General features: G+C 48.1%; 1 protein-coding gene across 11 annotated transcripts in view; it reads left to right on the forward strand.

Annotated features, from left to right (window-relative positions):
* BCL11A (BCL11 transcription factor A) overlaps window positions 1–26,793 on the forward strand; it is a 107,645-nt gene that overhangs the window by 49,633 nt on the left and 31,219 nt on the right. Inside the window, exon 1 of one of the 11 annotated variants that reach the window (XM_049870188.1) lies at window positions 17,976–19,977. The exons of the other annotated variants lie outside the window; for them this stretch is intronic. Within the exon in view, the coding sequence (XP_049726145.1) occupies window positions 19,944–19,977 (34 nt within the window). The 5' untranslated portion in view covers window positions 17,976–19,943. Of the gene's footprint in view, window positions 1–17,975; window positions 19,978–26,793 lie in introns of those variants that run through there. 11 annotated transcript variants of the gene reach the window in all.

A 26,793-nucleotide genomic window follows, 5' to 3' on the forward strand; every position in this document is an offset into this window, starting at 1 on the left:
CGTGGTCTTTGTCACTGTGGAGGTCTGAGCACTGGCACACTTTGGCTTACTCCGGTGGCCTTCCCAGCCAGGATCGCTGTCTCAAGGCTCCAGGGGATTTTGCATACCAGGAACGCACCCTGTGGCATAAGGTGTGGCCAGTTCGACTGCAGCCCTTGTGCATGAAGGTGACTTTGCCTCTGGTGCAGAAGGAGTTAATTAGGAGGCCAGAGCCCTAACCATTGGCTGCTTCCCTCAATGCCCTCAGCCAGAGCAGGAGCGCAGGCATTTGGCTGATTGGCTAATGGGACCAGCTATTTTGGGCCTTGGCGTTCTTTCCCACTTCTCTGTGATTTAGTGTGGTGGGTGTCAGATGATGGCTAGAAAAAGAGGGATTTTAGGTGTGCTGACAACAGGCCCTTTGCCTGTGAGTAATTCATTGTCTTCTCACATCATCTGGTTTCACCTGGGTTGCAAAACCTAGCATGGTGCCCCAAACTCTGCGAACCCCATTTGGGTTATTTACCAAATGCCACCGCATCTCCTCCACAGTGTCTGGTGGGTAAATCAGACCTGCTGCTGCTCCCGGTGTTCACTGTATCCAGATAGCACACGATTTTTTTGTCCACCTTTCCCTCTCTTAAGGTCCCTGGATGGTGCAAATGGCTTGCCCTTGGCTGCTACCCTAAAGGTTGGAGGTTTGCACCCATCCAGTGGTATCACGGAAGGAAGGCCTGGCAATCTGCTTCTATAAAGATCACAGACAAGAAAACGCTGTGGAGCAGTTCTGCCCTGTCACACATGGGGTCTCCTTGAGTTAGATTCAACTTGATGGCAACCAGGTTTTTTTGGGGGGGGGTTGTTTTTTTCCCTTCCTTCAGGTAGAGGGGGAGCCCTGGTGGTGCAGTGGTTAAAGTGCTCGTCTGCTAACTGAAAAGTTGACGGTTTGAACCCAGCAGCCGTTCTGTGGGAGGAAGATGTGGCAGCCTGCTTTCATAAAGAACACAGCCTTGGGAACCCTGTGGGGCAGTTCAGCCCTGTCCCACAGGGTCACGTGAGTCAGAGTCGACTCCATGGCAACGGGTTTGGTTTTTGGTTTGGGTTTCAGGTAAGGTTGTTCTCGGTGCATGTGTAATTAGCCCTTCACCTCTAGAAACCAGCCATGAATGACTCAGTCACAGACCCCCCCAGATGTGAGGGTTGCCCCACCACCACAGAGCCACCAGCCTGTGTCCCCGCTTCTTTGAGGTGGGTGTGTGGGGGGTGTTTTATTTCACACAGCTCTTGCCCTGGCGGCTGACCAGCCGTCTGTCCCCTGAGGGACCTGGCAGGAAGGGTGGGGAGGCATGCATTTTTTTTGGGGGGGGGGGGTGCCACTGGGTGGGACAAGAAGGCAGGGGAGGGTTGGTTTGGCCCCAAGGGAAGGATAGGAAAGCCCTCCAGTGCTGACGCAGTGTTTGTCCAGCTGAGAGCAGCCCCCCTTGGTTGACTACCTGATGAGTGATTTCCCTGAAGCTGACAGCTGCTCCAACACATCTCACCTACAAGTCCTGACAAAGTGGTGTGTTCTTTTGGGGCTGTTTTTACTGTAGCAGGCATTTGGAAGAATCTGGAAGAATGCGGCTCGACCGTGAAGTGATTTCTGAAAACCTGTCGCTTCCCTTCTTCCAACTCTCTTGCTTTTTTGGTTGATGAAAAATAGGGGCCGTCCCTTTCAAACAACCACGGGACTGTTAATAATGATAGAGATAAAATGACAGCGTGTTTTCAGGCTTTTTTTGAACGAGCCCTTTGGTGGGCATTGTATCTGAGCCTCGCTCCTGAGTAACCTTGGGAAGGAGGCAGGAAAGGGGGTATTGGGAGCTCCTGTCTCACACAGGGATGGGGTAGACTTGGGATTCTAGCCCAGGACTGACTCCTGGTGCTCCACATGCCCCACAGCCTGTCCCCAGGGTAGATAGTTGCAGCTAGCAGAGGGCTGTTTCTTTTTAAAAAAAATTGTACTTTAGATGAAGGTTTACAGAACAAACTAGTTTCTCATTAAAAAGTTAGTGCACATATTGTTTTATGACATTGGTTAGCAATCCCATGACATGTCAATACTCTCCCTTCTCAACCTTGGGCTCTCTGTTACCAGCTTTCCTGTCTTCTGCCTTCTAGTCCTTGCCCCCTGGGCTGATACGCCCCTTTAGTCTCATTTTCTTTTATGGGCCTGTCCAGTCACTGGCTGAAGGGTAAACCTCAGGAGTGACCTCACTAATGAGTTGAAAGGATATTGGGGGCCATATGCTTAGGGCTTCTCCAGTCTCTGTCAGGCCAGCAAGCCTGGTCTTTATTTTTGAGTTAGCATTTTTTTCTATGTTTTTCTCCCGCACTGTGCGGGACCCTCTATTGTGATCCCTGTCAGAGTAGTCAGTGGTGGTAGCCAGGCACCATCTAGTTTTACTGGACTCAGCCTGGTGGAGGCTGTGGTAGTTGTGGTCCATTAGTCCTTTGGACAAATCTTTCCCTTGTGTCTTTCGTTTTCTTCATTCTCCCTTGCTCCTGAAGGAGTGAGACCAGTGGAGTATGCTAGATGGCCGCTCACAGGCTTTTAATACCCCAGACACTGCTCAACAAAGTAGAATGTAGAACATTTTCTTTATAAACTCTGTTATGCCAGTTGAGCTAGATGCTCCCTGGCAGAGGGCTGTTACTTGTTGGAAGATGTGTTTTTAGAGTTTGGAGCAAGAAAGTTGGTGGAGGAGTGCACAGTGGTAGGAGAAATGGGTGATGGGAGTTCGTTTGGCCGTTTTAAGGGCTGCAGGGACAGAGATGGGCTTGGTGTTCAGCCTTTCTGTATAGTTTTCAAGAAATTTGTCACCATAGCCCCTTAGCAGCAGTGGGAATGTTAACATGAAGCAGCTCCTAGTACAAGCCTCATGAGCGTTTCCACACAGAGCTGGGGCGCGTTCCTCACTCCATGAGATGCTAAGAGAAGGCCCTGGATGGAGGACTTGGGGGAGACAGACATAGAGTTGGTTGTTTCAGAAGACTCCTCCTTCCATTTGCTTTTTTCTTTAAACCTGTTGCTGTCAAGTCAATTCCAGCTCATACCGTCCCTATAGGACAGAGTAGAACTGCCCCATTTGGTTTCCAAAGCTGTCATCTTTACGGAAATAGACTGCCACACCTTTCTCCTGTTGAGCAGCTGGTGGGTTCAAAACGACAAGCTTTGGGTTAGCAGCCGAGTGTTTAACAACGGCGCCACCAGCGCTCCTTCCTTTTTCTTTTTTAGACTTTGCATTTCCTGGGTTCCAGAATGCTGAGCTCTCACTTCCGTGAGAACATTAATGCAGGGGTAAAACCACAGGGAGCCAGAGGGTCACCTTTGTGTTTTCTTAAACTCTCTTCTCTGGAAGAAAGACCAATCACTAGAAGAACACATCATGTTTGGTAAAGTAGAGGTCAGTGAAAATGAGGGAACCCCTCAGTGAGATGGATTGACAGAATAACCACAACAGGGGGTTCCAGCGTTACAACGGCACTTGGGAAGGGAAGGGCGGCCCTGGACAGACCTGGGGACGATTTTGTGTCTTCACTGTCCGTCACTCTACACACATGCCAGCAGGCAGCTGTGGGCGTGTTCCTGGGGAGATGACTTTGCCGGGTGAACCCGGGCGTTGTCCTCTTTTGGGAAAGCTCAGCTGGGCATCTCTATTCAGTGTGGGGAGTCCTGCCAGGCAAGCGTGAGCCGAGAACGAGACCAGGGCCTGTGGGACAATGGCAGTGCAGACTGAATGGGACTTTTCCGGGCTCCCAGAGTGCGCCTTCCAAGGCCATGAATGCGCCCAGTGGGCAGCAGTGGGAAAGGTGGGCTTTGGGCTTGGTTGGGACTTAACGCTCAGGGTCTTTCAGTCCCCTTTTCTTCCTTTTTTTTGAATCAATAAAGCAGCCAATAATCAATTTTCAGGAGGTCTAGATGAATGCAAATTTTTGTTTAATTAGAAAGAATTTTACAAAAATAATTAAACTCGGAAACGAGATCCAGAATAGTGTCCTCCCGGTGGGCGTTTGGTTTGTGTCTTATCTCTCAAATCTTCTGGCTGAGTTAAATTGGTACTCAAAGGATGTTACATTTGCCGGCAGGAGCACCAGGCTTCCAGGAGGGTGAACAAGGGCCACCTGGGTGCTGGATGGGTGCTTGTCAGTCCAGTGCAGGAGCTGCTGTGCGTGGAAATCACCAGAGCTTCCTAAACCCTAAAGCAGCAACGGCGTTGGGAGCTTGGGCAGGACACGCAAAGCCTAATAGGTGGGTGGGAGGGTTATGTCTATGCAGGGGAAAGGTTCAAGAGGTGGTACAAAGAGGGTCCTGATGAAGCATGAGCCAGCCGTGTCCCAGGGGAGCTCTGGTACCTGGAATGCCTGCCTGGGCTGGAATGGTTGGCACAGGTGCAGGTTTTCATAAGTAGACCACCTGAAGAAGAGCTGTCTTGAGTCTCACATCCTTCCACCTGTTCAGCGACTACCCCGGCTTCAGAATGGGGCTGACATGATCAGTGAGGCTGTGGCCCCTCCTACGTGGGCTGGGGGGGGTCACTTGGTTTGGGAGAGCTGGCCTGCCAACACTGTGTGTGTGGTGAACAAACTTAAGTGGGGAGACATCTCCTCCCCTGCACCCACTCCCCCTCTGGCAGATGCCGTGAGCATTTCTGGGACTGTCCCCTTCCCCACAGATACCTTCATGACTGGCCTCCATCTTTATTTTAAACACATTCCATGTGAACTAAGGGGACAAACACATCGGTTTGCTCCAAGCCAGTAACCACGCACACTAGATAAGCCCTGGACCCTGGAAGACAGGCAGGCGCTCAGAGGAGACTGGGAAACAGGCCTCTGTTCTTCCGGGAACCCCAGAGGGACCAGCGGCTCTCCTGCTCATCCTGCCCCATCTCGTTTTACCCAGGAGAAACCTGACTCTCCTAGGGATTAAGTGCTTCCTCCTGGTCACATGGCTGCTTGGCGACAGGGCTAGGGGGTGTCTTTTAATCACCAGTTGGTGCCCTTTCTGCCCTACTGTGTTACCATGATCAGAGCTAAAATTTTTTTTTTTTTCTCCTCCTGATGGTTGAGTACAAAATTTTATTAACGTATCAGGAACAGTAGAACACAAAAGAAGTTTTCGTTCAGAAATCCCTTTTTATTGGCATTTCTTCAGTTCCTATTTTAATATAAGGAAGCATGGGATTGGGTGTGAATAATACTTTTAGATGGAGGAGGAAGATGAGTGGAGGAAGCAGATGAGGGCTGATTCCAGAGCCGTACCTGAGACCCAGGAGCCGTGTGTGTGTAAAACACGTGGTAGCAGACAACATGTACGTGCAAGTTGGTATCCACCCTGCGGCTCTCCTGAAGTCCCAGAGGAAGTGATTGTAATCCGCCCGCCTCCATGGTTTCTGTTTCCGTTTGCTCCCAGCCACTCGGAAGACGGCGAGGGAGGGGTGGGCGCAAACAAGCTTGCACCGTTTACCTGCTCGGACTGCGGAACCCAGCAGATCTGCTTGGCAGCGTTTTGCTTCACCGACTTCTACGAAGTAAACTGTAAACACATCAGCCTACTTTAAGGGACCTGATATCCAATTGTTGCTTTGTTAAGTGTCTGTGCAAGTATTTATATAATTCGGATAGTTTCGGGTTACGTTATTACAACGCGCGCAGCTGCCAGATTTCCAGGGTTCTGGTGGTAAAGATTTTCTATGGAGCTAGGGATACTTTTGGTCTGGTCTTTCCTCTTTGAAGCCCTGTTAGCCTGAGATCCCACCTAATTCCACCCATGTTGTGTAGAAAGAAGGCATAACATTGCCTGTTCCATTATTCGCTGATAAAATAATTAGATAAGAGGCCATCTGGAAGACAAGGAGCCAGAGAGGCCGTATAACCTCTCTGAGTGCATCTCCCCTCTCTCCCTTCTTCAATTTCTATTTGCAATGAGCACATCGCCGTAATTGAGAAAGCAATGTAGTATTTGCGAAAGGCCTTTATCTCTTGTCACTCAGGTGAGCACCTGGATGAGAGCTTGTAAACCAGGTAAACCATTTGGGAGTGAAGGACACTGACATGTTTGCTTAGATCCTTCAAGGTAGAGCATCTAGACTGTGACCTCCTTGAGGCCAAGGAATGAAGCTCATTTGATTGTGTTCTCCCAGACATGCTGGGGACCAATGAATGAAAGTGGCTGCCATTGAATATCAAGCAGAAAGAATATAGCGTAAATAAGTGCAAAATTGGATATTTATCAAGAACTTTCCAGAAACAGGTGTTGTTTGGAAGGTGTTGCTGAGGAAGCTCATTGGGAGGGGCTCGCGTGGTGGACACCTCTGTTGCGGATACAGTCCCAGAGAGTTGGGCCAAGCAGCCACAGTTTTTCCCGTTTTACAGACAGGTGAGAATGCGCAGACCAGGAAGTGCTGGCAAGCCCACCCAACTAGGTTACTGAGTCCCACTGTCTGCCGAGCTCCTGCTCTGTCCTGGGTGCTTTGCCAACACTATTTTAATCAGGTCCCACAGCAATAGGCAGTGTTATGTGTTATGCACATTTTTCTGATGAAGAAACAACCATGGAGGGATTGAATAGTGGTTCCGGGTGGCATAGCCAGGAAGTGGCGGTAGGTGAAGGTTTGGGCTCATCAGTCTAACTCTTGGGAGCCTGAGCTGTTGTCCGCCCCACTGAACTGCCAAGGCTTGAACCCATGTGCCCCGACTCTGAGCTCTGGGTTTGGTAGCCAAGGCCATCAGCCTTACACACCTTGGCTGCTGGCAGGCTGCTCTCTAGAGGTGGCAGCTGCCAGCCTGGACTTGGTCCTGGGGGTGGGAGGTGTGGGATGCCTTGTTTATCCCCAAAGTATACCTACCTTGTCCATTCCGTTCTCCCCCCATCTTTTTCAGGACCTCACCTGCCTTCCTACCAGAGGCTCTTGGGTAGGGTGCCTGCTCTGAGGTACATTCTTGTTGGGATTCTTGCTCTGGCCAGGCCATGGCCCTCCTCACCCTCCCCCGAAGGCATGTCTGTCAGCTCACAGGGTGTGGTTCATCTGGGCAGAGGAGTCAGAGGCAATTCAGCCTGAGGGAACTGGTCCCAGGGAACCCTTCCTGCCCCTTTGTCCTCCCCACCCAGCTGGACTTGGGGAGTTTCACCCTCAGGACCGCCTCTCCATCTCGCAGCCCCTCTACTGCCCAGGATCTACCCCGGGCCTTCCTGGGCCTCTGGGTTTTCCATCTAGGGCAGAGAAGCAGGACTTGGGGAGCCCAGCCCTCAGTGCTCAGGGCACGGCCCTGACATGTAGTTGCCCTGGCAAGCAGCCTCAGGCAGGCTTGGGCAGAGGACAGAGGGAGGAGGAGCGAGGGGAGCCGCAGCAGACCAGACAAGAGACAAAAGCCCTCCAGAGTAAACAGGCCAGCAGAGAGGTGGGTTCCTGGCTGGAGGGCTGGCCCTGGCCGGCCTGGCCTGGGAGGAGTCGGCTTGGCTCCTCTGTGAGGCTCCAAGTCCTGTTCTGCTTGAGGCTTGCCAGATGCCGGAGCTGCCTTGGGGCAGCGGACACAGGGCCTTAAAGCCTGGTGCTTGTGGCTGGGAGGAGGAGAGGGAGAGAACCAAACAGCTTCAGACTGTGTCCACTTGCCCTCCACACACTGTCTCACCGGAGTTGCATCCCCCTGCCCCCCTACCCTGCCCTGCTCCCTGCAGCCTCCCTGCTCAAGGCTGAGCAGTTCTCTTCACTGTCCTCTACCCCTTTGGTCCTGGGGTGTTGTGTTGTTCCTGTGGCTCACTGACACCTGCACCTGGGCAGGTGGAGGGCGGTCAGTGCTGTCCCTTAGCCAGCCCTGGCTTGTGGCAAACATTGTCCGAGAAGGCAGGACTTTGAAGGAGCCTGGGCTCCAGAACAGGTACACCTGAGTCCCTTCACCTGCTGGCTGGGTGGCCTTGGATGAGCCGTTCAGCCGCCTTGAGCATCAGGCTCCTTGTCTGTAAAATGGGGCTAATTAGCTTTCATGCCCCCTGGAAAGACATGTTCTGATGGACTCTCAGTCAGAGAACTTACAGAAGGTATGGCTTCTCCCAGGGCAGTGAGGCACGCTGGCGTTTCCCCTTCAGCCTCAACCACTGGGAGGGAGGTGTATGCTGGGGATCAGGGTGTCTGGGCACTGGACAGCCCACTGCAGGGCAGGTTGACTCACCTGGCCCAGCTCACCTGTCTGGGCCTGCCTACCTGGCCCTCCCACGCTGTGCGGCCAGACTTTGTTCTCCACCTTGTTGGCTTGGGCCCCAGAGATGAGAGAAGATGATGGCAGCCTAGAATCCTGAGTTCTAGGGGACGTGTCATAGGGCCATCTCCCAGAAAAGGAACAGATAAATGGGGTATAGCTGTAGCATTCTTCCCTTTGTGGAGAGAGTCAGAGGAAGGGAAAATACCCACCTTCTTCCTGTTCTGGTAGAGAAATGCAGCTTCCAGATGAGATGGACAGTCATATGGACTTCATCAAGGTTTATGGTGATTTCAGTATATATAAGGTACATACATATTAGCACATGAATCCAAGAGGCTTCCTTAGCAACAAAGCCCCAGTCTCCTCTGTGCATCTGCAGCCTGGCAAACAATGGGGTGGGTCGGGGATGACCTTGGACCTGACAGGGCCCCAGCTGTCTCACTGGCCCCTGGCCTTTTCCACTCTCATTTGCCTGCTTCCCTCTCTTTCTGGATCATACGTGCTGGTTGGCAGAGGTATCAGTCAGATCGCCCTTGACCAGTTCTGTTCAGTACACCCTATTTGCTGTTAAAATTCGAAAAAGGAATGCAGGTACCAGTGGTGGCTGTATTATGCATGTCCCAGGCCGCTTCTAGGAAGGGAAGTGGGCATGGGGCAGCCCAGTGCCTTAAGGTGCCTTCCTGGTACCAGGGGGATGAGGCAACACGTGGAGGCTGTGACCTCTCCCCCCGCAGCCTCGTGGGGACCACTAAGTCCAGCCCAGCCTGGGTGTGCATCTTGTGCACTTGGTCGGCACTGATAGTGGTCACTGGCAGGGAGGAACCCTCCTCAGAGCCCACAGCTGTATGTCCTGTGGGCTCTCCCTGGGCCTGTGCCCAGCCAGCAATGTCCAGAGCCTCTGCCGCCAGGCCCTGCTGTTTATCACTTGGGCATTATCTCTGCTCACCACCTCTGCACCCCAGGTCATGGTGTGCCCTTGAAGAACCACACACCCATTGTACGCAGAGGTTCTTCTGCTCAGAGACTGACCTGATTCTACCCCCAGGGACTTTGACTCACTGCACCCTGCTCAGTGCAAAGCCCTTCCCCAAGGCTCTCCAGCAGCTGCCCCATGGGTCCCCTGTCACTCAGCCCTAGAGACCTCTTGGCTTTTGTGTACAGCAAGTCTTTTATGGAGGCCCTTGGCTGATGAGTTATGAATCAGGCGGCCACTCATGTCCCGCAGAGGAAGCTTGGTATCCTTTAGGACAATGCATAGGACCTTTAGATCATTGTTCCATCCCTCAAAGGCAGTGGAAAGGTAGAGGTGAGGCAGAAGAGGCCATGGAGTCCTTTGGGGAAATGTGTGCTGGTGGTAAGGGAAAGGAGGAGGAGGGGATTAATTTTGAAGGCCCTCAGAGGAAGTAAAGGTTGTTAAATTGCTCTGTAAACTGCAAAGTGCCATCCAGTGGAAGCTATTATTATTATCACCATAATGGTCGTCATCATCACCATTATAGGATGTGACAATGAGGTAGGTGGTGACTGGTGAGCACTGAGCCAGCTTCCAGCTGACTCCTGACTTCTGAGGCCATGGATTTGTTACCTGGAACGTTGCAGTTCGGTTCAAGAGCTCTTTGAAGTACCCCTGGTCTGCTAAGTTGAGGTTTCTATGAGTTGGAATCGACTCAGCAGCAACTGGTTTGGACTAAGTTGAGAGCTAGTTTCTCGGGACTGACTTACAGACAACTTCTGTATCCTTGAATATGAATTGTCCATATTCTGAAAAATGGAAATTTATCCAACATACCAATTAAAAGATGATGTTTCATTTTACAAACATAAAAATTTTTCCCACTGTATGGGAAAGTATCCACAGTGGGATTCCTGTCAATGGGATGTTTCTCTAGGTCATTAAGTGCTTACAGGTCGGTAACTACTCACTCCAAGGAGGACTTTGAGAGGGAAAAGGAAGGCTGCAAGGAAGTAGGCTCACAGCCCCCTAGCTTAGGGGTTGTTAAAGAGAATTAGAGTAGTTGACCAACAGGTATCTGCCGAACACGTCCTGTGAGCCCTTCACTGTGAGCATCCTTCCCTCCCACAGGGTACAACCCCTTTAGAATCAAGACATAGCACGAAGTAATACAAAACGGAAACCAAGTGCTAAAGTGTGTTCATGCTCTTATGGTTGTCAACCGGAAAATGGGCTCTGCTTTACAGAAATTCAGTTTACAAGCAGCTTTTCAGGTATGGTACTATTGTATAAAGTGAGGGAGATTTGGGAAAGGAGGAGCTGGCTAAGAGTCCTCTTGGGAGTGCACCAAGAGAGCTCACGATGGAACCCAGGGGGCGAAATGCTGCCAGTTGAGTGTCCTGGAATTTAAGTCTGCAGGATCAGGGTTTGCACTCCAGCAATGGCCAGGCCCCTGCTGGCTGCTGAGAGAGAGACGTGGGTGAGGAGAGAGGGTGTACAAGACAAGAAAGGTGTACCCCATCAGACTTTTCCAGAAGGGGTAACTTGGCTCATATCCATTTCTCAAACCTGCAGCTTGTAAATGTGTGTATTGTGGTTCCATTTTATAGGGCATTGTTGTTTTTCCAGCTTCCAGGGACCCTCTCTGGTCCTAGCATTCTGGGTTGTGTGAGCAAGTCCATGGTTGAATCCGTTTCCTTCATACATAGCTTTCTGTCATCTCCCACTTTTTAGCCTAAAAGCCTTCCTCATAGATTAAGGGTTCACATACGAGGGTCTGTGCCCTTTCTCTTTGATTTGTTTCTGGCAGTCTTTTCCAAATCTGCAGTATATTTCTTAGATATTTAAAAAAATATTCTAAGAAGAATGAAAACATCCTTGTCATTTAGAGCCTTTTGGAGAAGTGAGGGTAGATTTCTTCTCCATACTAGGGTTTAAGATGCCTGTGGGGGCAGCATCATTTAGAGAGCCTGGAGCTTCAGGTTTGTCCTACGTGTGCCTTCTCTGCCCCAGGTTCCCAAGGTGGCACGTGGTGGAGGTGGTGATGGTGGTGGTGGTGGTGATGGTGGTGGAGGCGGTGGTGGTGATGGTGGTGATGTGATGGTGGTGGTGATGTGGTAGAGGTGGTGATGTGGTGGTGGTGATGTGACGGTGGTGGTGATGTGACGGTGGTGGTGATGTGGTAGAGGTGGTGATGTGACGGTGGTGGTGATGTGACGGTGGTGGTGATGTGACGGTGGTGGTGATGTGACGGTGGTGGTGATGTGACGGTGGTGGTGATGTGACGGTGGTGGTGATGTGGTAGAGGTGGTGATGTGACGGTGGTGGTGATGTGACGGTGGTGGTGATGTGGTAGAGGTGGTGATGTGGTGGTGGTGATGTGACGGTGGTGGTGATGTGACGGTGGTGGTGATGTGGTAGAGGTGGTGATGTGACGGTGGTGGTGATGTGACGGTGGTGGTGATGTGACGGTGGTGGTGATGTGACGGTGGTGGTGATGTGGTAGAGGTGGTGATGTGGTGGTGGTGGTGATGTGACGGTGGTGGTGATGTGACGGTGGTGGTGATGTGGTAGAGGTGGTGATGTGACGGTGGTGGTGATGTGACGGTGGTGGTGATGTGGTAGAGGTGGTGATGTGGTAGAGGTGGTGATGTGACGGTGGTGGTGATGTGACGGTGGTGGTGATGTGACGGTGGTGGTGATGTGACGGTGGTGGTGATGTGACGGTGGTGGTGATGTGACGGTGGTGGTGATGTGGTAGAGGTGGTGATGTGGTGGTGGTGGTGATGTGACGGTGGTGGTGATGTGGTAGAGGTGGTGATGTGACGGTGGTGGTGATGTGACGGTGGTGGTGATGTGACGGTGGTGGTGATGTGACGGTGGTGGTGATGTGACGGTGGTGGTGATGTGACGGTGGTGGTGATGTGACGGTGGTGGTGATGTGACGGTGGTGGTGATGTGGTAGAGGTGGTGATGTGATGGTGGTGGTGATGTGGTGGAGGTGGTGATGGTGGTGATGGCCCGGTGGCAGTGATGGTGGTGGAGGAATGTGGAATTGCTCATCTCTGAGAAGAAGGGAACTAGGTTGCCAAACACCTTTTTATGCCTATGTGAAGGCCCAGAGTCCCTTTCAAACATTTGACTTTCAAACTGTAGGGATCACATCAGACTCTCAAACCGCAGGGATCACAGCAGCTCTGCTGTATGCCCAACTAATGCCTCATAATGTCTGCATCCCAACCCACAAAGTGACCTGGCTATCCCCACTGACTGAACTGAATTCCTTCTAGAGGGTAAGGGTCTGCTCTGAGTCACCGATGGACCTCACATGCCGTCCTTGTGAGAAAGAAAGAAGCTAGGCAGGACTTGAAAATTATTGAGTTTGATACAGCTGAAGAGAAACCCAGGTCTGGGTCTATGCCCAGGGGTGCGTAAGTACGAGAAGGTAGCCGATGCTGGTGCAGTCCCAGTGGCTAATAACATTTGCCAGAGATGAGATATGGCATCTACTCTTAGATGCAAGCACGAGGATCAACACAACCTTTAAAAGTTAGCCAAGTTCAAGCTAACAGTTGCTTTTATCAAAGGCCCCAAGGAAGGGCTTGGCCTCTGATTGGGGTGGGTGGAAGAAGAGTGGTAGATCTCAGGACTGTGGCTGTTTGCTCAGGTGGCCTCTTACAGAAGGTATCTTGCAAGTGGAGAATTCAGTTTTATTTCTCAATGGGAATATTATGACTTGTATGTCACACCAGGTAGACTAGACCATCTGGTGATCTAGTCTCCTGTGTGTACTGTCCCCACCCTGTTACTACCCATCCATCCTTTATCTGTCTCTCCATCCATCCTTCCATCACACAATGGCACCTGTCTGGTACCAGCTACTGTGCTAGAATCTGCATTCCCAGTTGGCCCCCATCTCCCTGCCTCATGTTATTTTTCTCTGTTCTCTCCCTCTTCCCTTTTCTGCTGACCAAAATTTACTCTTGGGAGAGAGGCTGATAACATCATTTCCACTAACGCGTAACTAATAAATATTTTATTTTATAAACACAGAGCACTTAGTGTGTTGTAAGCACTTGACAAATATTCACTCATTTAATTTTCATAACAACTCCAGGGAGCAGATACTATTATTATTCCATTTTACAGATAAGTTCATGTTTTATTCCAGCTGAAGGAATAAAGTTTGGTGGTGAAACATCAGGTGTGAGCCAGGAGTTATTTGTTGTCACACAACCAGCCTGTATTTCCCCAAGTCTGGCCTTCTCAGGTGGAGATTAGGTAGATGGAATGAATACCTTTCCTCCCCTGTGATATCCCATCTCAGCTAGCCCTGGGCCATTTCCACTCTCCTTTTCTGGCATCCCCATCTCTACAAAAATGGTGCAAGGTTCATAAAACATTCGGGTACTAGAGATAATCTACTTCAACCTCCTTGTTTACAATGGGGCCAGTAGGGTCCAGAGAGGTGACAGGACCTGGCTATGGTCACTCAGCCAGCTGGTGGCAATGCACAGTGAGAAACCAGCCTCCCAGCTCCCAGCCCCTATCCTATACCACTCACTCAGCACCATCCTCTGCTTCCTCATGTTTCCTCAGTCTGTTTATCTTTAGATGAAGGTCTGTTGCCCCAGAAGGCAGAATTTGCACAGGTGTCTTAAATAATGTAGGTGCACCTCAGTCGTGGGCTTTACTTTTTCTTTCACAGTTGTTTATTGCCTGTAGAACTCTCTGTTCTGTTTTCTTCAGCTTCTTCCCTTTGAGCTTTTTTTTTGACTATTTAAGATGGCTGCCCCCTCTCTTGGCCACTTCCCCTCCACTCCCCATGTCTTCCCTTACTTTGCTTTTGCTTCTGCTGAAGCCACCACAACTCTAGTTCCCAAGCCCTGGATTCTCTGCAGATCCTTCACCTTCCTGTTCACCCATTGTCCCCCAGCCCTGCCCTTCCCAGCCGAGGAGGGTGAGGGAGAGGGAAGGAAGGGGAATCTTCATTTCCAGCCCTGATTCTCTTGGAGCCCACAAGACTGGGCAGCAGCTGTTCCCCAGGGTGTGGTCTGAGAGACGCCTTGACATGTCTTCCTTCTCCCTGGGGCCTTTTGGCAAATGGAAGTTATCTCCAGCACCCTCAACTGCTGGTCAACTCTACAGCTGTTTCCAACCTAATGGGAGCTCTTAGGATTCTAAGTAACCACCTTTAATAGTTTCCCATGCCTCAGAAGGAACCTCAGTCAAATGAATGTCCAGCATAAGAAGGTTTTCGGACATCTTCCCATCCCTTCCTTGGGGTAGTAGAGAGATATCCTGCTTGGAATAGGGTGACGTTTGGTAGTTGAACCAAACAGGTGGTTGGGATCCAGGCTTTGGAGTTGAGTTCCTGGGAAATGGGGAGCAGAGCAAAGGGAAACGCAGTTGAGGTTCCCTAGACTCTCAAACCCAAAACATTTTCTGTGTTCTCAAAACCTGGATTGCTCTAGGTGTTTATTTAAGTGAAATGAAAACGCATGTCCATGTAAACACATATATACAAATGTTCATAACAGCATTATTCATAATAGTTAAAAAACTAGAACCATTCCAAATGCCTATCAACAGGGGAATGGATAAACAAATTGTGGTACAGCCGCACAATTGAATACGGTGCCACAGTAAAAAGAACACAATAGTGATATACTCAACAACATGGAGGAATCTCACAATCATTCTGCTAAGTGGGAGAAATTAAACACAAATTGTGTGGTTCCATTAACCTGGAATTCTAGAAGAATCAAAACTATAATGACTGGAAGCAGATTAGAGATTGTCAGGGGTCATGGGACTCGGGGGAAAGGGTTGACTGCAAAGAGGCATGAGGAAGCCTTTCAGGACGACGGAAGTGCTCCATATCTCAAATTTGGTAGATGTTACATGACTGTATACCATTAGCAAAATTCATCAAACTGTACACTTGAAAATGAACAAACTTTATCCTATACAAATTAGGCTTAAATAAAGCTAAAAAACAAACAAAAAACTTGAGTTGGACAAGCATGGAAAGTTGTCTGTCTGTAACCTTTAGCTTTTTGGGTCTTCTCAAGACTGTCATTCCTCTGAGGGGGATGGGTACCAAACCTTACCGAACCGAACCGAACCAAACCAAACCAAACCAAACCCAGTGCCGTCGAGTCAATTCCAACTCATAGCGACCCTATAGGACAGAGTAGAGCTGCCCCATAGAGTTTCCAAGGAGGGCCTGGCAGATGTGAACTGCCACCAGGGTTTCTGAGGGGGTCGGGTACCAGTGTACATTTCAGGGGAATCAGGTTGCTCTTTGGATTCTGAGGAGATTTCGTAGAAGTTGGCAATGACTGTGGGAGAGACAGACAGAGACTGAGAGGTGATTATCCATTACGAGCAGAAAGCGTGCATCTGTGCAAGCAATGTATAAACACTTGTGAGTGCATGAGAGAAAGAGAAAGTCTGGGGCGGGGGTGGGGATTTGTTTCATAGAATTCCAGGGGCTTTAAAACAAGGGAGAGGAACCCAAGTCAGCCTTATTCATCAATCAGCCTTCTGGGGTAGCGGTCCCATTGTGTCAGCGCCTCGTGAATTCAGTGGGGCAAGAGTCCTTGTTTTTAATGCCCATTTTCTTCTCTAAGTTGTCGCTCATGCAGTTTCCAAGGTTGTCAGCATAAATGTGACATCTGAACTTAATTCATTTATGTGGCAGACTTGTGTGCAGTACCTTCTCTGACCCTGGCTGAGTGCTAAGTGTTGTGTGGATTTAGGTCCTTAACATGGAAAACCTCCATGAATGTATTGTGTTGGATCCACATGGGCATATGGCCTGACTCCAGGTCTTGGCTGTCAGGGTTACAGTGAGGAGGCACCAGGCCATGTTGATAGAGGCCGTCAGCCCAGCCTGGGGAATTTGCAGATAACATTTCAAATGATAGCTAAGTTAGCTATTGCCTGCCTTATTTTTTCCTAGGACTTCCCTTAACCACACTCAATAGCAAAGAGGGCCAAGGGTGTCCATGTTTGCTGCTCTCCAGCCTCCAAAGGAGTTGATTATGGCCAACCAGCCCTTTTGGGTGGTACTTAGTTTAGAAAAGCATTAGAAGTATGTCTTGAGGAGTTAGCTTTTTGCATTTAGGATGTATGTGCTTGTGCTGAACCTGACTTCTTTACAGTTGACCATAGTTGAAATACAGCTCTAGAGTTGCACAACCATGAAGCTGGGTTTCACATTTGGAACATGTAAAAGTCGTTATTTCTTGGTAGTTCTGACTGTACGTCTCCATCAGCCTGGCACACACATGCACTTTACTTCTGCTCTTCTCCAGGGTGTTGGGTGGCTGTTTAAAAAAGGGTGGATATTAATGCTAATCTCTGGGGAGCATAACATGTTACCATGGCTTGCCTTTTTTTTTATCAGTAAGTTCAAGCAGATATCAGAAGAGAACGGTTCTCGGGTGCCAAGATGGTAAAAATTACCATTATGAACAGAAATGATATTTAGAAAAGTGACTTTCCTCTTGGGAAAGTAAAGTAGTCATTTTACTACTATTTATTGAGTTTTCAGGATATATGCATAGTCATGCATTGCTTAACATCCATGATGTGTTCTGTGAAATAGGACGTTATGTGATTTGGGCATTGTGTCAACTCCATAGTATATACTTAGCAAAGCTGTATGGAATACCTTAATTTCACTTCCAAATCCGTATTTCTCCTTTGCCTCTTGCTGCTGCTATCACTAACACTGGTTTTGCTGTGTTTGGGAGCCATGGTGCACTTCATGGTAATATTTTCGTAAGAAAATTAAACAGAGATATAACACTACAACACTCAAGAGACATGCAGTGCACGAGATTGGACGCTGCTGCCTACGTGCCAAAGTGCACACTGCTTTACTTTTTATTTATAAGTCGGGAAAGCTCACATTAAAATAACAATAGAAAGTACAGTACAGTGCGTACATAAGCCAGTGACATAGGTGCTTATTATGACTATCAAGACATATGTGTCACAGGTTATGTATGTACCGTGTACCATTATACGCCTGGCAGCACAATCGCTTTGTATACGAAGACATGAGATACACATATTGCTTGCGGGAAGCTGTTGTGGCCGCTACATCTGGCTATGTCCGCTATGCCCCATTCTCCAATCAGGATTTCTGACCTCTATCATAACCTTATGGGCCACAGACATAAGTGGAGTCGGACGTTGCCTGAGTGGCCATTATGCAGTGTGTGACTATGTGTCATGTGTCACATGCTGTACTGGGTACTTTGAAGGAGATAGAAACAAGTAGACGACAGAGTCCTTGCACTTAAGAAGTGTGTTGGGAGGACATGGAATTAAGTAGAGGAATAGAGAGGTAGCCAGCAATGTAAGGACTGGCTGTGGGTCAAAGAGTGGTACGCAGAATGAACCTGGAGGTGAAGAAGGAAGAGATTCTTCATGCCAAGGTGACTTGGTAAACCTTTAGCCGGGCTTTGAAGCATGTGTAGGATTCCAGAAGGCCAGAGAGGAAGAGGAAAAGCCAGAAGGAAAATGAGAATGGGAGGGATTTTGACTTGAGCGGAGTATTTTCAGTGGTGTGTAAAGGGAGTTAAAATTAGAAAAGAAATTGGGGGCTGGATTATGGAGGTCTGGAGTCGCATCTTAAGGAGGTAGACCACATCCTGTAGACATGGGAGGCTGTTGAAATGTTCTGAGCAGAGGATGAAAGCAGCATTCTCGGAGACAAACTGAGAATTCTGTGCAGGGGGTGGGGTGGGGTGGGGTGGGCTGAGCTGAGCTGTTGAAATTCTTTCTGTAATATTCTCCCCTGTTAACGTATATGTTCTAGAGGATAGAGTCAGTTGATTGTAGAGTTTTGTATTATAAGCAAAACAGAACCAAACCGGGTAGACCAGCACATGGATCTGTATGAACGTAGAGGAACTTTTAAATCTTGGAAGATTTTACTTTCACCCATATTGAGGGTAGGGAGTGGGCAAGAATGCAGTTTGGAAGTAAGTGCCCACCAGATTCCACATTGGCTCCTTGTTCCTCTTCTCCAGTCCATCCATGTTGGGGAAGTGTTCAGGTCATGGATAGTTTCTCGTGTTGGTATTTATCATTCAGATGGTGTATGATGAAACAAAGCAGGCACCAAAATTCATATCCTTATGAACTCTCTTTAATGACGTCTTCTTAACTTTGTGGGGCTATTAAGCCAGCCTGATTTTGAACAAACTTTTTTGGATGGGGTAAGAGGAGCATTATAAAGCAGGATAGAGAAGGGGGCCAAGGGACTCAAGGGATAAGCTAGGGAAGCACAGAAAGTCAAGCGAGGAAAGCAGAGATGTTCTAGAATGCTCTAGAGGAGAACTAGCATGTATTAGGATTTGAAATGGTCAGAATATCTCCTCAGCCTCCTTTGCAGTACTTCCTCTTGCAGTGAGAATTTTCTTTTGAGACAAGTGTTGGCCAAGTGTTGGTCGGTCCCTTGGCATGTAGCATAGCTCCTTGTCCTGGACAATAAGAAAACTGCTTTAATGGCCAGGAATAACACCTTATAGGGGACCTCGTGGCTCTGGGGGAAAAAAAAATACAAAAACCTTACAGTGGCAGAAATTAAAAAGTAGAGTAGAACTGGATTCCAAAGGCTTGTGTTACACCTACTCCTCCTCACTTACAGACTGTCTTGGTATCTGGCATTTCGCATTGATGACAACAGTAAAGAATCTACTATCTGACTATTTTGTGCATTAACGGTGTATGTCTGGCAGTAACAAATGCTGAGGTGTGAGGCAAGAGTAACATTAGCTGTGGTAGTTAAGGTTATGTGTCAGCTGATTCTCAGTGGTTTGGCAGTTATGTAATGACATAATTTGGCAGTCATTTAATGATGTAACTTGGCAGGCATGTAATGATGTAATTTGGCAGTTATGTAATGATGTAATCATGCTCCATTTTGTTATCTAGAGTGGTCATCCCCCATTCTTGAATAAGGCCGATTTCACATAGCAAATTGGCCTTTGGAACCTAACCATGTCCATAAGTGAGGAATGGGTGTGTATGGATTTGGATGTGCTGTGGGCAAACCGATAGGAAGAGAACAGAGTGAGAAATAGTCTAAGTGACTGCAAGGACCCCGTTGGTGGGTAGGGTAGTGTTGACTGGCTCTCCCAATGTGAATTTAGTTAGGTGTTTCACTTTATCTTCCAGAAACTCCCTAAAGCAAGTTGGGGTCTAAGATGTCCTTCAGAAATCTCTTGGCCATCTATTGTTCTATGACCAACAGCAATTTTTTCTTACTTTCTTTGAAGATAAATTATTTTGGGGTGATAGTGACTTCAGGCTATTTTTGAATCTTTGGCTATTGGTTTGAAATCTTTTTGTTGTTATTGTCACATCAACCAAAGCAAGAAAGTTTCACTGAATCCCCCTGCAGAATATAATAAGTGTTGCCTTTCATCGGGGAAGCAAACTATTTACAGCCGTAACAGGGTTTACAATGAATTGTATAAGTGGTACTGACTTCATGTCAGCAAAAAATGAAACAAAAACTGATCATAGATGACATTACCTAAATAACAGTACCTACGTGTGTCCTTTCTTTCACATTCGCTGTAATCCTGTTATGCGTTGCCCTGTTACCTCAAGTACTGTCATCTTTAAACGCTGTCAAGTCATAACTGGATTGCTAAGGACAGAGGAGAGGAATCGGTGAGAACACAATGGCGTTTCCCAACACATCACAGAGACCGTCTTCTTCTCCCTCTCCTAGGCTGAGTTCATGGAGAAATCGTCAAGTCGAAATGATGACTCAGGTATCTTTTATAGGCTTTGACGAAGCACCCAGATCCACCCTTCATGCTCCTAGAAGGATAGTGACACCCTCTTTAAACAGCCAATGAAACAAACCCTGCCAGGATAATTTTAATGTCTCTGCATAATGAGAATGGATCATGAGTAATATTATTACTGTGTTTGTAAAACCAAGGTCAAAAGTCACAGCAAAGAGCGGGATCTCTTCAAGAGCTTAATATCTGATTGCTCTTCATAATACTGCCCCAGAGTTGGTGAAGGGTTCCATTCTATAGATGGAAAAACTGAGTCATGAGAACTTTAAAGGCAGGTGTCAGTAGCCAGTGTGGGGGGACATTCATGTTTTGTGTTTGCGCCACCTATCTGTGCCCCACCTCACATATTTAGACAAAATTCTTATCCAGGCATCCCATAAAAGGTTCATAAATTTCCAGTCTTCATCTTTCTGCAGCTTTCTTAGAATGGCTGATGGGAAAATTGCTCCATTAAAATTAAGCCTCTTGCTCTTGACATTCTATTGGTCATAAATAAGCAAGTGGGAAACGGTTACTTTGTACACCCTTGTTAAAGACTGGTTTGGGTGTCAGAGAGTAGGGCTAACTTAAGGGGTGCTGGCTAAGGCTTCTTTTCCATGCATTTTATTATTATTATTTTTTTTGCTTTGGATTTTATAACGGTATAATTTAGTTTTTCCTTAATCTGATTCTGTATTCATCTTTTAATATATAATGTTGATTAGTTATGTTCTATTATTTATAGCCCTCCAGAAGGATCTCAAGGAAAGATAATCTCCATTTGAGAAGACAATTTCCTGATTTCCATACAGATGATGGAAAAAGTAACTGCCCATTACACAGCTTCTCCCGCTGAGTTTTCTCCTGAAACTCTCAGTGTGTGGCATTGGGGACTCCAGACACCCCAAAGCCACCCTGGAGGTGCAGCAGGGGCTGGGCTGCCATTAAGGTGAAGGGACTGGCTAATTGACTTGCAAAATACAGGTTAGGGAGGTTTATGAGATATCAAATTATCTTACTCTTTCTCTATTAAAGGCAAAATATTATACTAAGTAGATCATTACATGGATAAAAGGTTAGGACTTCACACACTTAAGGGTGTAGTGTGGTCTTTCCCCCTCCCACCTTGTGGTGAAGGATCTCCACTACTAACGGACAACTCACTGTTAATAAAAAAATGGAAGTGTGAAATGTCTGAATAGCTAAGTTATATTTATAAGAGGGGTGTTTGCCTTCAATTTGAATTTCCTGAGTCTTTGTGATTCTGATGGAAAAGCAATTTTTTAAAATTGAGTGTTAATTTGTTTTGTTTACATTTCTGTTAGCAGGGAAAAGGGAGAATACATGAAAGGTGGAGTTAGCAGAGGGCAGGGCAGTGGCCAGGTCGAGGGGCTGAACGACTCCTCTCAGGTAGCTTGTGGGTGGCGTTCACAGGACTTTGGGTGGAAACCGCCCTCAGTGAAGGTGGTGGTCGGCCTGAGATAGTGGGCTGCTTCTGTGTCATGCCGTGATATCTTGGCCAACCGTCTAATGCCATAAAGGTCTTAGTATTTGTTCTTCCTGAAAAAAAGGTCCAGGTCCTTGTTGTTGAGTTGGCTCTTCCATATGTCTGATGACAATCTGCGAATTAATCCATCCTGTTGTCCATTTCTGTGTATTATTTATTTCAAAACCCATGGACCTCATATCCACAACAGTGTTTGTGGTTTGCAAAAAGGGACAATTTCAAGTTTTTCTTGAGCATGATGTAGCTATATTCTTTCAATTTTTAAAGATAGCTAGGTCTTCAGAAATTAAAGTGTGTGTGTGCGCGTAGACATGTTACAGGTTTCTCTGAATTTCTCACATCAGTACATAACTACATACGTGTGCATGAAGTTAACTCTTAGCATTTGGCCACCTCATTCTCTGATTGTGTGTGGAGGTGGGGCAAGGTGGGCTAGGAGAGCTGTGATTGGTGTCTTGATTTGATGTGTGGGAGAGAGAGCCAATCACAAGCCATTCTCTGGAAATAAGCCATGGCCCACCCACAGAGCATTGAGACAGAAGCCCTAGCCAGCACCAGCCTTCCCAGAATGTCTCCAAATTCATTTGAGAATGAAGAAGGGCTCTACTCTTTTTTCACTGTGGTAACATGCATGTAAGGAAGCATTTCAGCCATTTTTGCACGTGCAATTCAGGGGCGTTAATTATGCCCACTGTGTTGTACAACCATCACACCTTTTTTTTTTTTTTTCCCTCCAAATTTTTTCATCACCCGTAGTCCTCTATCCTTGACCTGCTGGTAGAACAAAGGTCTTAGAGACCTTAAGTAGACCTGGACACAGACCCCTAAATATACCAAACAAATATTTTTTTGTGGTGGGGGAGGAGAACCAGGGCAGAAGGTTGGAAAAAGAAAGTGGGAGATAGAAACGTTAAAATGTGTGATCTGTTCCCCAGCCCTCTTTTTCAAAAATGGGGGTCAGATCTACCAATATGTATTTCTAGACAAAGCCGTCTAGTTGGCGAAGTGGTATATCTGGGGACCTGGAATTTCTGTGTGACCTTAGGGAAACCCTTGACTGTGGGTCGGGCTCAGCCCATTGATCACAAGGACAATGTTAGTATTTATAGACCATGTTTGACGGTCCCGAGTGAAAGGTAACGTCACTTCTCACCCCAGAATAGTAAGCGTTGTCTCTCATATCTAGGCCGCTGGGACAGTTCCTAGGAACCTGACATTCTTCAGCTTTGTGATGTTGAATGGAGGGTTTTTCTTTTTAAATGAGCTGATTGGTTTTTGCTACTTTCCACATTATCTTCCAGGTCTAGGTTTTTTCTTGTTTGTTTGTTCTCCTCATGGGCAGCATCTAAAAGATTAGGGGGCCTGAGCTGGCTCAGACCATCCTGTTGTTTTTAGTTAGTTTAAAGGCATGAGGGACTATCCTGAGCCTGGCGTCTGGGAACAGACGACGAGGCCAACAGCAGCAGGGTGCAGTGGAGGTGGAGGCCTGGCCTCTGCTGGGCTTAGGGGTCCACTGTGGCTATTGATAATATTCTCCTGGAAGTGTTTGCAGGGGTCATCGTGTTCCACCTTGCCCAGTGGCTGCGACTTTAGTCAATCCTGGGCTTGCATGAGTCCTTCAGTCCATCATGGCACCCCACCACCCCATCCCACTGCGTTTCAGAAGCCAACAACTGCAAGGCCAGATTCCCATCACCTTCTAGCCCTCCTGCGTTTGCTTCTGGGGACCTCAAGGAAGGATCAGGCTGCTTAGGGAATTGGACTTTGGCCTGATGAGACAGACAGCTTTAGGAAATATGGCAGTGAGCAGCAATAGCTTATTCTTCCAGGGCTGTGCCTTGTTGGGGTGATGGTGATGGTGGCATGTGTACAGACAGTTTTTATATTTCCTATTTTGATTTACATACTGGTCTCTTTTGTCCAAGTCCTAAGCAAGTGCTGCAGTAGATTTGTTTTTGGCCTGAGCTTGATGACCTTGAGAGCACACCTGTTCATGAACTCCTGGTCATGAGTACGCACACAACCCATAGCGAGCCACTGGGAAACGAGAATTCCTATAATTTCGAGGCCTCACTTTGGGATGGTGATGAGGGCAGGAGACCTTGACCCACATGCATTTTTGCTTGAGTCCTTAACCTTCCCTTCCCTCCTGATCCTTTCTTCTCCCGTGTGAGGTCCCCCTTCTGGTAAAGAAAGCAGGAGCCATGCTGGAGTGCAGACTTGGCCCCAGCCTCACCAGGTGCAGTTGCTGACCAGCACTGGAAAATAGGAAATATTGTTTTAAAAGGAGGGGCAGTTTCTGTTCCACAATCAGTGCTGTCTCAGTAGAAGAGCAGCCTGGTTTATCTTTCAAACCGACTTCCCTTTCTGGTGAGAGCGAGTGGCTTTAGCAGCAGAGCACCCTGAGGGTGAGGGAGGGAAGGTGGGAGAAGGGAGATGCCAGAGAGAGAGGGCCCGAAGGAAGGGAGAGGGGAGAGGTGGACGAAAAGAGGGAAGAGAGAAGGCGAAGAGGGGGCGAGGGGAAGAGAGAGTTGAAATTGGAGCTGGCTGTAGCAGAATGTGAGGACTGATTTCGCCAGGGTTCTGGTGACGGGGAGACAGGCCGCCCTGGTCACCTCCTGTGTCACTTCCTGCGAGGTGGCTGTGGTGGTTGAACTCCTGACACCATCGGAGGCTGGACGACCCTGCCAGCTCCAGGAAGGGCAGTCCAACAACGGTCACGGGCAAAGCCTCAAAAGCACAGTCTGTCGATAGTGACCTGCGTTTGCAGAACGTCTCAGGGCTTCCTCATTAACGGAGAAGCTCTAAATTAGAGGAAAGCTGCTCAACAAGCCCCTCAGATGCGGTGAGTGCCGCGGTGCAGACGGTCATTACATCTGACATGCTTCTGATTTTTAACAGAAGCTGTGAGACTAACCAAGAGCCCGGGTGGCACAGTGGTTAAAGCGCTCAGCTGCCAACTGAAAGGTCAGAGGTTCAAACCCACTAGTTGCTCCAAGGGGAAAAGATGTGGCAGTCTTCTTCCCTAGAGATTTATATCCTTGGAAACCCTATGGGGCAGTTCTACTCTGTCCTGTAGGGTCACCATGAGTCGGAATCGACATGACGGCAGTGGGTTTGGTTTGGTATGAGACTAACTCACTCATAACGGTTCAGTTTCAAGTGGGGAAAAAAGGCACCAAGAAAAAAAAAAAAAAAAGGAAGAAGAAGAAAGGAAAAGAAGGAAGAATGAACAAGCAACAAGAAGAAAAAGAATAAGCAAGAAAGAGAAATCCCCAGCCTGGTGGTTCGGGCAAACGCTCAGACCCCACCCCCGGGTCCTTGCCTTTGTTGCTAATGGGAGCATTCAGATACATTTTCTGTTTTAGATTTTCCTTACCGTAATCCGCTTCGGCTAATATGCCAGCTCGTGCATTTGATGCTTCCTGGAGACTCGTCTCCGGTAAGTTATCTCTGACCGTTGCAGCTTTCCACAGGGATTGAGTTGTTGAAAACTGTGTCCCATACAGCAATGACTTGAATATTGCAATCAAAAGACATGGTATGGGCAGCAGTGGATTTGGAGTCTACCTTGGACCCAGAAACAGATTGTACCCGGAACTTGCTTTGAGGTCATTTGGGGAGACAGCCCAGGCCCCCCAGCCCTTTCCAGGGCCGTTTGCACCATGCACAGGGGAAGGGAACTTGAATCCCAGTTTGAGGCATTGATTTAAATCGGCTTTCAAGGGCCTCAATGGAGCAGATCATCTGTTTGTCTTCCTTTTTGGGTACCTCTACCCCAAGACCATTTCTCTGCAGGGGATCTACATTAGAGAGGGGGAGGGCTGCAGTCCTTGATTGTGGGCTAGCGTCCTGCAGGCAGCACAGCACCAAGGGGGCAACACGTAGCAAGTCTTCTCTTGCCCGTTTTGATGCTCCTCAAACTACCCACTCCATCCTTGCAGTTACTCCTGGGACATAAATAATACAATGTATCACGCTGCCCACATCTTCTCAAACACCTCACAACGCCATCACAGGCTGAAGTGCGGGCTTCCTTGCAGCGCCTTTCTCGGTAAATCAGAGTTTGCACATTTATCAGGGAAAGTTAGATTTAAGCCCCATTCCTCTCATGTTGGAAAGAAGAACATTCATTTCGGTGGGGACTCTGCCAATCAATGATCTTTCCACTTGACTCTGCTATCAATTATTGCTGCGATTATTTGTCTAGCTGGATATTTAAAATGTCATCAGGAAGAGATGATTACATATTCCAGAAAGGAAGGTACTGTATAATCAGATGAACTGAATCCAGTTAAATGTGGTGTTGGACCGACCTCCCCTTCAAAGCAGAATTCTTGAGCTACCTCGGAAGCAGCCGCCTCTGCCCCGGGTTTGGGAACCTGAGCTAACCTTGGGATGCAGCGTGCTCTCAGGGCTGGGTGATACTCCGTCTTGGGAAACTTTCCAGGTCTGAAAATGCATGGCTTCTTCAGATACACAAGAAGTGCATTTTGGCTATCGCATTCACTTCATCTGCAGATCTATAAATAAGAAGTCCCTCCAGTTCCTCTGGCTTCCTGTGGATTGAAATGCCAAATCCTGGGTTGTGGCGAAGTTTTCACATGGCCCTGCCCCACTCCCAGTGCCTGGTGCCCGGGAACTCAGCAGCGTCAGTGGAAACTGCGACTGTTTGGAAGCCAAGGAAAAGTGCCAGTTCTCACTTCCCTCCAATTCTGGATATTCTCGGCCCAGCTCCATCCATCAGCCTTCTCCCCACACACCTCCTCCACGCACACCCTCCTTCTGTCCTCTCCGTGAACAAGAAACAGAAATCTGGCTCCAATTTTTTTTTTTTTTTTTTAATGGGGGGAAAAAAAACCCACAGCCTGAACAAACAACAACAAACTGAACTAAGCTAAATGCTCTAGACAGAATGGTGGTACAGCATTGACTAAGTGTACAGAAATCCCCCATTTAACAAGTCTGAGTCAGGAGACCCTAGATGAGGGGATGTTAGGCTGGGAAACATCAGTCCTCCCACCGTTCTTTGGGCACCAAGATTGGAACTGACCACAGGTTCCAGAGAAGTTCTCTGTATCTGGGTAGGTTTCCGAGTATGAGAATTTTTCCGAGTGTGGTCAGTGGGAGTCAGAATTGACTCCACTGCAATGGGTATGGGGATGGCTATCGTCAGGGCCTTTCCCAGTTCACTCCCCAGAGAGCTTGCTGGGCTCTTTTTATTCCAGGACACTGTGGTGCTCAAAAGGTTCTCCTACTACAACGGGAAATGTATTGATGGTCTATTAGAAAACTAA

The sequence above is a fragment of the Elephas maximus genome, chromosome 26 (assembly GCF_024166365.1).
Source record: "Elephas maximus indicus isolate mEleMax1 chromosome 26, mEleMax1 primary haplotype, whole genome shotgun sequence".
NCBI classification, from domain to species: Eukaryota; Metazoa; Chordata; class Mammalia; order Proboscidea; family Elephantidae; genus Elephas; species Elephas maximus.